Below are 11611 nucleotides of genomic sequence, written 5' to 3' on the forward strand. Positions count from 1 at the left end.
ATGCTGGCTTTAATGAAGCTAATTACTAAATCATTCAGTCAAATGCTTTCAATAATGAATCAAATTTTAAACACGTAAAATTACGTTTTTTTCTTGCCGTTATTATGCAAATTATTATATTAATCTTCACTTGATACTTGATTATAACTGAAGTAACAAGTTCAAAATTAATGATCTTTTTACATTTTTAAACTAATTTGAATTTATATTTTAGTTATGTATACGGAGAGTGAAGTCCGTCTAAAATGGATGGGAGATAAGACTAGCCCTTACAAATATCTCGGTAAAAGTGTACAAGTCAGAAACATAAACCTGTTAACGTACGAGATGGATGAAATCAAAGTTAAGCAGTTTCAAACTGTATGGTTGAGAGGTATTGCTCATTATACTTATTTTTTGATTCTTTATACCAATTTTCAATAACTTACGCGTCCATCAATCTCCGAGTAGACAAAAACCACTAAACAGTTAGTCAGTCGTGGTTTCGCGTCTTGGCAACGGGTTTTATGGCAACATGGAGTTTCCCGGGATTTCTTTATGTATGCCACGTAGGGTTTCCCGGGTTTTTTACGTATCTAACAAGTAAATCGGACCAGAGCGCCCAAGTGGTGCGTTGTCTTATTCTATAAATCTAATGATTATAAATTTAAATTAAAATATACAGAGCTTCTTTATTTTTAAATATAAAACTGATTTTCTTTTTTTCCTTTAAATTTCATGTTCTTCATACAGAAATTTTAAATTTTTGTGTATTCTGGAATAATCAGAAATACGAAAATCCAACTCCAGAAACGTCTAAGACTGTATATTGCAAGTGTATAACAATTAAAGAAACAGAATAATCACGTTTTAAGTTAATGGAAAATAAACCCTTGCCATACAAAAAATTATATAAAATATAGTTTTATCGAACTAATTCGATAGAAATATATTTTATATTCTATTCGGAATAATGGATTTTTATTTATTAATCTGACTTTATATCAATGATCAGTATTAAGATGATGATGATTGACTTAATGGAACGATTCTTTATCCGAGGCCTATTGCACTCTGGAAGTTCTTGTGGACTCTATGCATTCAATCTATGCAGGACATCGAGGAGTTTTCTCGGTCTAACACCTAAATAAGGTCCAGTTTTACAAGAAAAAGTTCTCCCGAGAAACGATTTTCCTTTTCCTAATTCCCCTCCTATTGCGTTGCGTATCCCATCAAGTTGAATTTAAGTTCTTGCGTCTAGCTCCTGGCATGTTGCAAAATCACATCAAATAGACGTCAATTTGCAGCACGCCAAGATCTAGAGTTAACTTAAATCAGTTTCGTACTTACTTTTCAAGAATTTATTTTATTTTTCGTATGGTAGTAATTTTAAAGATGAAGTCCGTCGTGTTATGGAAATTACACAGCTGCGTATTTTGCCTGATGCTTAATACGGCCCTGCCACGCGCACATTAATTGACATCATTATCTTCACTATTGGTATATCTAGTAGCCGTTTAAAGCTTAAAACTACTATATTTTAATCAAATATTTCTTTGCGTGCTGCTTTCAATTTACAAGTAGCCTAACTTATTTTTGATTCTAGTTAGACTATAAGAGAAAAAACCACAAAAATCATTTCTAAAGACTCAATTTATACATGAATTATTCAATTAATTAAATTAAAAGTTTGTCTTGTAATGTTTAATTCGTGGGTTTCTTTACAATTATTCCAGACAATATCTCTACACTAAGTGCCGAATTTACATTTAAGCGACGTCTGACCGGTAACATGATGAATGTCTACATCCCTAGTACACTAGTAGTCATGCTGTCATGGCTCTCATTTTGGATCGACGTCCACGCAACACCCGCACGCATCACTTTGGGTGTGACTTCAATCCTGACTTTAGTCACTCACTTGGTGCAGTCCAGAAGCTTCGTGCCTCCTGTGGATTATTTAAAGGCTCTGGATGTCTGGTTTATATTCTGCATCGTTCTGATATTTTTATCTTTACTGGAATACGCTTTCGCTTATCAATCCGTCATCAATGTAAAAGAGGTAAGTAAAATAAACTGTTTCCAACTTAACATTCAAATATGAAATAAAACAGTTTAAAATGCAGGCCTTAAACATTTTGTCGTGTAAAGAAAATAGTTTTAATTAATGAACACCATTATTGCTCACGTTTTTTGAGATTGGGGTGAATGATAGTGAGTTGACATCACCATTATCATATAATGTACTTCACTGCAATGCACTTTTCGGGCAGACATGATTAAATATTACACTTGGCTACATTTAACATTCGGAGTGGTGAAGTACATCATTAAATATATTGTCTTGGCAGTTTGATGTGTCCTCAAAGATTCGATCTTCTATTTTAATTAGAAATGAACATTTGAGCTACATGATTTGAAGATTTTATTCAAAGCAGGTTATTAAATAAAAGCGTTTAATAATAACAACATCGTATGACTCGTTTTTCATCGAGCTGATAGCTCATATTATATAGTATAGGTTGTTCCACTCGAAAGTACTCAATTTTAATTCGCCATAAAAAATGAATGGTTTAAGATATATAAAAGCAACAAGTGGCATCGGGTGCAGAAACTCATCACGTTTTATAAATATTTTTTCCATGCTGCAAGATGAGGCAAAAGCCGAATTTTTAGCATTTCTGTCCAGTCATGGCTTCGCCACAGGAGAAAGCGCAAGTCGTAGTCTGGTATGCCATATAGCGTAGCCACTAAGATCTTCTGATATGACATGACCTCTTTAATATTTTTTCTGTGAAGTTACGTGTAAGATCTGGTTTATGCATGTTTGGTTAGAGACCTTCAAGCTACAGCGTACATAGCAAGAAATTGCCTACCGTCTTTATGTTGTCACTGTGAATATTAGAAAGCATATAGGAATGTGGTGATTTTTTCGTGAAATTTAGTGAGTTCTTCTCTCATACGAAATTTTTGTTGAACTTATACCTACAATTGTTAATTTTTTATACCTACATTGAATTAGATACTTTCGTGTGGAACTCCCTGTACATATAATTTCTAATAAAATCTATTGATTACCTTGTATTTCCGTTATTTAGAATATTTTCATTGCAGTTATTAGTACCGTTTAATTTATTAATAATTTAATTATTTGAAATGTAAAAGAAATATATTTAAAATCAGTAGTACCGTTAAGTTACAAGGTGCATTATTCTGTTATACTTTTTTAATCAAATTTCATACAGCTGAATAAGCAAACCAATGACAAGCAACTCGTTTCATATTGGTTTGATTATTGAGCTGCATGAAAACTGTTTTACCGGGCAACTCACCCAATGAGAGCATTATACTTATAAAATATCCGCTGGAGAAAAATTTAGTTCTAAAACTCACCACTTTGGGACTTTCGGCGTTGTGAGTGCCAGCTAATTAAATTTCAGATCCTATAAAGTAATTAAATTATCCTTTTTCCTTTTTAAAATCTTTAAAACTTCGACAAGTAAAGCAGATTTTAAACTACAATATTTATTTATTTATTAGTATTTTGAACAATTATGTATTAGACAGATTTGATTAATTCTTAGAACTATTTTTTTTGNATATATTTTTTTTTCTGTTAGGAGAAAAAAACCCAAATTGAAACGATAAATTCAGACCCGAAGAAAGAGAAGATCTCAGAAATGATTAAAGGATGGATGTCGCACTTGAAGGATATAAGGAACACTCTGATTGGATCAAAACACATAAATTCTTACGATAAAGTGTCCAGATACATATTTCCTTTCGTATTTATCAATTTCGCTAGCTTCTATTGGTTATATTATCTAGGCTACAGGTGCCTAAATTGAAAACATCACTTGAAAATTTTGGTATTAATAATATCTTAAGGAATTAAGCTTTATTTATTATTAAAATTCATGCTTGAATGATTATGTATACATGCTGAATTCTTCAATAACATTTTTAAAAATGCATAATACTTCTGGGCATCATTTAACTTCACACATTTAAAACAAGTTTGAAATACAGCGGTGCCTTGTACTAAGGATTCCAAATGTTTTAAGTACGAATCAATTTACCCCTATTAAAAATAAGAAATACGATAAGAAGTAAAATAAAGACTTGCAATGAAATTTTTGCAAATGCTTTTTAAGAATATTAATCCACTACAAGCTTGCTTACAATAAAAAATGTACGCATTGAGTCGATACAACAGGCTCACTATTAAATAATAATTTATATAAATAAAGCTCTACAGCTGAGAACTTACCAACCTAGGAATCACTTCGTGGATATAGTAAGTAAAAAAATCTAATTGTAATTTTAAAATCAATAATTTTTTTCTGTTGTAAACAAGTCAATAAAAGCTGCTAACTTTAACTATTTTTGTGTACTTTTCAATATTTTATACATTTCTGAAGGTCTAATGTTCGGCAACACTAATTTAATCCTTCCCCTATCGACTTAAATTAATAATTAAAACTCATTAATTATGCAACAATCCTTGAAAACCGTGAGACCTTTAACTATTTTCAATTTCTGGGTGCTCGGTGGTTCCCATATTCATGAAAGAGATGCGTGAATTAAATAAAATTGGGAACCGCTGCTGTAATGGAATGAAATATGACTTAGGTATATTTTAAGATTGATCTACACAAAAATTTAGCAATTTTTAGAGGAAGTAGGCCTTAAATTGATGGAATATAAAATAAATAAATAGTGTAAACGAATTTTCCTGCCATTTAAATAATTAAGAGAGAATTAATAAATTCGATTTTCAATACAAAACTCCAATGAAGATTCCTCGCGAACATACGAAACTGCAACAAACATCCATAAACTGTGAAATTCTTAAGCAATCTATATACACGTAATTCATTTAATTTACTTCTATCGCACATGTAGTTAATTTCTAAGCGTTAATAATATGCACTGTCATTATATAACGTAAACGATATGAACTTGTAACGTATATTGCATGAAAATTGAGGAAAATTGCACTACGTCATTTTTTAAACATCCTTTTCTCACTCTGGACACTAAGATATCTTTTTAGCAAGCCCATTACGGGTTCGTCCAGGATTACAATGCGACGGTCAGATGATGAGGGGCGAAGTCCGACATATCCGGATGGATCATCCTCCGAAAAATTCGATCCTTTCAGATTCTATCCGGGATCCGTAGAGTGGTAAGCTGCCACCTTAACTGCTCAGCCATCCTACTGTAATTTCCATCATGTATTATATAAATTATTACTTTCACATCAAAGACAATAAACAATATCTATTCAATAAAACAATTCGAAGTGTCTTAATTTGTTTTGATTTTCCTCATTGCATAATTACAATAAATTAATTTATTAACTTTTACTTATTATTTAAAGACTTAAAAATTTACTAATAAATTTAAATTTCAAAAATCCATAAATAATGTAACCGAATATAAATATATGTTGGTTTTTAACTTCACAAAGGGGAATTAAGTGCATAAACGTGCGATCGATCTACATAGTGACCTCAAAGGTTGTTGTCCAGGTAACGGTAACTTTTTCCAACGCGTATCTGACGTGCTACCTGTATTAAAAATCAAACATTAACTGAATTCTCAATACAACGCTGTGGCATATTTGCGGGTGTTTAGGTTTAGGCATTGAGACATGCCAAGGAAGAGTGACTCCCGGGAAGTCTCTTATGAAAAACTGGCCCCTATTTAAGTGTTACTAATGTGAAAAAACTCGGAAAACTCTACGTGGCCAGGCGCGAACGCACTACGAACTACCAGTGTTCGGTGGTTTTATCCACTCTGTCACTGGTGGGTTACTTATAGAGGTGATAGGGGTGTTGAATGCCTAACCGGAGTCTTTAGGAATAAAATTTAAACTAAGAAATTCGTCTTGAACAACAAATCTAAACTTACGTTTTAATGAATAATTCCATATCAATTAATTAATGATGCTCAGTTATCAATAGCCTACTTATATTACGTGACTGTGGATTGTACTAGAAGGTAGATAACCAAATTTCTTCCGGAAATTTCCTTCTAGATGTATCGGGAACATTCTAGAGCATTAGTCTGGCGGGTATATATATAGACTATATATATATACCAGCTGCCGAGATATGATCGTCCCTTATATATATATAAGGGACGATCATTTCTCGGCAGAGAGGGGTAAGAAATAATCATCCTCCCTTAGAGTATAATCTTAGTTAGGCCACCTCTTGTAATGACCCAAAAAGCCCACATTCACCACCACATTCTGGATCAGCGATGTCGAATCTTTTCCCAAAAATGGATTAAAATTGAATTCTAAATATATTAACTCTTAAGTTGTGTGTCGCAGAAAAATCTCTGATTCTATTTGTATATGTGACATTTTTTCGATGCTTATCCCTTAATTAATATTTAAAAATCTGCAAGAATACAATTATTGCAGAAGTAAAATTATAATAAAATCATTCTGTTCAAAAGTGGGATTATTACTTTAATTAATGGCGCCTACATAATATAAGCCTATGGAATGCCATATTTATAAATTCGCCACCGGCTTTAACCACCTTAGCCAAATACTACTAGTGTGCATTCATTAAAATTATTTTAATAGTAAAACGTGCAAATATTTATTGTGGAGTAGTCACAGTGCCGGGCCTGGTTCATGGGCCTGGCCTGGTTCGTGGGTTTGGTTCGTATTTTTAATCATACTTTTCATTTATTTAATTTAAAACATATGCTCTCCATCTCAAATTAGTAGTAGCTTGTCCCTGTACATCATACTTTTCCTCTTAGCATCAGAGTCATCTATCTAATTTCTTTCAAGAAAAAATTTTTGAATTGAATAATAAATGGAAATTGGAATTCATGATTTGACGATTATATGATTGATTGATTTATGATTGATGAAATCATAAATAAAAACTGCAACCTAGTGGCAAATTCCAAATTTACTATTCCAATCAATTATTTCAAATTATACCAAAAAAGCTAATTGAAAAAAGGATAATCGGGTGATTTGAATAATAAATTCAGATGACCCGATTATCTTCTTTCTTCAATTAGTTTTTTTACATTTATTCTAATTAAAGCATATTCGTTTAATTTCTTTAAATATAGTTATTTGAAGTCACCCATAAAAATCTTTATAGCTAAGTATCTTACTAAATGGCATGCGGACTCAAAAACGTACGTCTTCCCTAGTATAGGACTTCAGTTTGAAAATTGCAGCCCAATAATCCAACAAACTGCATTTTTAACATTCGAAATAACAACATTATCGTTATCGATTGTTGTTTTCCTCGTTGGAAAGCAAAATGTTGCACGCCCACAAGTAATTTAAATATTAATAACACGTCGCATTCGTTGCAATTTTGAGTACAGTAACCTTGTTATACCAAATTAGCATTATTAGTTTAAAGAAAATTAAGTTTTTCACAGTTGCATTTTCTACTTCAGAGATTAAAAAAGGGTATTAAAGAGATTTAAAAGGTCACCACCTCTGGCAGATATTCTAGTGTTGAAGTGCCTTCTAAACCTTTTCTATCAATCGAATCCGTAAAAATTACAGCGAACTCATACAGAAATCGAAGAAAACTTCAAAGAACCGTCCTAATAATTCACTGTCTCATTTTCCGGCTGCAATAATTTATTTTTTGGCATTCAATATCTTATTTTATATAAGACACCGACCGGAAATGCAGCACATGTCTATGAGTCATTGAGAATTTTGATTATGTGCAATAACGTGTTCATTAAATCAATCTCAACATAGCGTGACAACCTCTGCAAGGTTTAGATCGCATTTAACTTATAGAAGTACTCGAAAATACAAAAACAAAAATGTCCTGTAATCTGGTATTTTCGGTAATCCGGCATTCCCTTAGATGGCGGATTAACAAACTTCTGCTTCACAAGAAATCAATTTACAAATGAAAAACATGGTTTTTAATGTCCGTAATTTTCAGAAATGCTCTTCGTCGATAAATTCTTCTCGCAATTTCATAGATTTTAATATAAAATCTGATTAATTTAAACTTTTAATTAATAATTAACAATTAAGATTAATTTCTTCCCATTAATTCGTGTGATTTAAACAGTAAAAACAATTCAGTTGTAAAAGCAAAAAATTACACTTTAGTATCTATAAATTTTTTACTAGATTGCGTGTATATAAAAATCGATTAATCTAACAATAATATTTGACTACTTATCCAATTATATTTCATAAACTACAGCAGTGTTTTATTGTCTTTACCTTGGCATCGCACAATGATTTTACTCCCCTTTGTCTCGTTCACTTCCCTCTTAATTAAGTGCTCGTGGTAAGTTACATATTCCTTTAACACGTAATTTACGTAAATATATGTAATATTTAAAAATTGTAACTAATTAGAGTTAATCCATTGCTACTTTCCTAAAACAATATCTCGATTGCCTGAATGGCATGTTATATAATAATTTAATCTATCTGACAATTAATTAATTGGGAGTTTTACAAATTTCCCAAGATATTTCAGTAAATTTTTTAAAATATTTGGGAATTTATCAATTAACTTTGCTCATTAGAAAAGATTGATGTTCTATGTTCATATGTAATGTTAATAATGAGAGAGGCACGATTATCGTCACCCACTTTGAAGATTAATAGAACCTGTGCCTTTTGTCAAAAACTTCTGAAATTCTGCAGGCAAGTTTGCTTATTATTAGCATTGATGGTGTTAAATTCTAGTGGTTAAACGTCGAGGAATGAGGGTGATAGAGGGGTGTTATATCTGTAATGAGGTCAGATTTAATGAAGACTATTCGTTATTAGCATTTACAATTTTTTTATAAAACTCATTTCTACTCTCAAAATTAACCTTTGTGAAATTTTATAAAAATTAATAAAATTAAAAATAATTTACATTAAAATCTCGTAACAGATGGCGCCACACAATTTTAATGTTTTACTGGGAAAGTTAATCAACCGTTGTTGAATTATAAAAAACCGTTAGTTTTTTATAATTCCCTTCTTAAAATTTATTGATTGTAATAATTTTTTAAATCAATTAATTTTATAAATTAGCTTTAAATATTTTTAGGAAATAAAATATTATACACTATAGTAGCGAAGGCCAGTTAGCATTAACTGTAATGATATAAATCTAGAAATTATATTGTTAAAACATAAAATTTTGCTCTCTTTTTTACTATTTAATATATATATTTTTTTCTTTTTTAAAGTGAAACAGAAAGTATGAAAGTTATTCCTGATGATTACAATCCCGACGTTCCGCCAATTATAAATAGTGAGTTCAACATATTGAAGGTTTATCAAAAATTATTCATAATTAAATAAAATTTCATTATTAGAATTACAAATTATTAGACGAACCTCCCAATAACTACCATCTCTAAACGGAGGCCATTTTTTAGAACGTTTCTTTTGAAAGAATAAAATCAGATATTATATTCATTGTGACGTCGTCACAACGCCCTGTTGCAATTTTTAATCATTTTTAAATTTAAAAAACAAAATCACGTTACTTCCGGTCCAGACCAGAATTTCGTATATAATCCAGGTTCCGTATCTGCTCTCGTCTTTAGCAGTGTCTTGCCCCTGTACATCATTCTTCTCCTGATAGCAATTGAGTCATGCCGATCATCTTTCTAATTCCGTTCTGGAGAAAAGTTTGAATTGGAATCACGTGACTTCTGATCCAGACCGGAAGTTCGTACACATTTATTCTGGACCTCAGTTCGTAAGCTTTTCATATCTGGTCTTGATTTTAATATATAAAAATGCGCTCTTTTAACAAAGGAAAGAGAGATATCCCGTCCCCAGTAGTCCCACCACCATCCCTTGAAGTACCTGAGTGAGCGTACCAGCAAGTCCCACAGAATTCAGTTCAACACCACCTTCTACTAAACCTTATGCATCATACCCATAAAGGTTACTCTAGTAGTTAAAGTGCTGTATACTGTTAGGTATAGTATGATTATACTGCCGCAGATACTGAACGCTATGCACTCCTTATAGTGGGTTAAAATCGCAGCAAGACGTTTATGAACAACCCTGTTGCTATCAGATGTGCCTTCCCCAAACAGTAGGGGACTAAAAACCTAAAACTTAGTTAAACCAATATAAATAAAACTTATGTATATCTATATACAATTAAAATCTACGTATACCTATATACATATAATTTAAAACGTTGTATATATAAAACCCTTATAACTAGATTAAAACCATGTAAACCTAAAAACCAATATACCCCATAAAAACCAGTGTTCCCAGACCTACACCATAAAAACCTATACAAAACCCATATAAAACCATATATGTATAATAATATATAAAACCCTATATGTATAACTATATAAAAACCCTATATCTATCTATCTATATATATATATATATATATATATATATAAACCCCTTAAAATAGCATACAATGAGGTATAGTAGAAGCCTCATAAACATATCCAACTTAACTAAATTAAAAACCGAGACTTTACATCAAACTATATACAATATTTTTTTGATGATTTTTATGATACATTGCTAAGCACCATAAAAATCAATATAAATAAAAACCTGGTTTATAAACCATTCAATGTACTAACGTTCCCTTTAAAATTTCGTATGTACCATCGTATATATCTGTATATATTCTTAGTGTGCACTAAGTTGGTGCAAACCTCACCAAATGCTACACTATGAGAGAAGTCTATACAGTATTTAATATATCCTTTAATTCTTCCATTTCATTATAAAATATACTACAATACAACATAAAGTGTTGGAAGGTGACAATAGCACCAAACTCACAAAGATCGCTATCGACCACGTGGAACGACAAGTTTACTTTTAAAGTCACCTACTATTTTCTTTGTCTTGGCTAAGCTACTTGTGCCGTCAACACCACTTCATAATACCTTAAAATCATGCCTTTCCTTATACGTGCATTACAATACCACTTATCTAATTCCAAGTCAATAGGGAAAAGCCCACTTATTACATGTAGGGCTACCGTAGAAGTAGTACTATAAGCCTTTGTTAATATTAATAGGACCATCCTTTGGACCCTTTCTAATTTTACGTTATGATAACCTTCTACTTTTATTCATCTGCCTTTTTAGACTATCCAGCTCAATACACCACCACTTTAGGAGCTATGTACCTCCTTTCTTTTTTATTAATGTCACTTACCATAGCATTCCGGATACTACACTGTATATTGGTCAGTACCGGATAACATCGTATTCGTCCTCCAATACATCAAAGTTTTTATAGATAAATTTTGAACAAAGAGAGGCGAGAGTGGGAAAGAGTGGAAACAGGAAACAGAGACAGATGAGAGTGGAAATTTATAAATCTACAATTTAAAAATTTTAACCCAATAACCTCTAACAGCCAATTTCCTATCTTTTGTTAGTGGCCGTTGTTCGGAGGTTTGATTATATATGACTGAATTAATATAACTAATAAATTAAAATATACTTCACAGATTTTATTGTAAGTTTTCTTCCTGACAATCAGTTATTTAAGCAAATTAAATTTTTATTAATTTTATATAATATTTTTGAAACTTGTGTATATATTTCTTCAAAATTTTAAACATTTAGAATAATTTTGCTCTATTTTATTTATTTATTT

General features: G+C 31.3%; 1 protein-coding gene across 1 annotated transcript; it reads left to right on the forward strand.

Moving 5' to 3' along the window:
* The first annotated feature begins 229 nt into the window (after positions 1-229).
* On the forward strand, positions 230-2226 carry LOC111636317 (glycine receptor subunit alphaZ1-like). Its single transcript, XM_023381537.1, has 2 exons — positions 230-373; positions 1716-2226. Exons 1-2 carry the CDS (start codon positions 250-252, stop codon positions 2081-2083), a joined length of 492 nt encoding a protein of 163 aa, XP_023237305.1. The 5' UTR covers positions 230-249; the 3' UTR covers positions 2084-2226.
* Positions 2227-11611: the final 9385 nt, after the last annotated feature.

Source organism: Centruroides sculpturatus, unplaced genomic scaffold (assembly GCF_000671375.1).
Source record: "Centruroides sculpturatus isolate CEXI.00-Female unplaced genomic scaffold, Cexi_2.0 scaffold936, whole genome shotgun sequence".
Lineage (NCBI taxonomy): Eukaryota > Metazoa > Arthropoda > Arachnida > Scorpiones > Buthidae > Centruroides > Centruroides sculpturatus.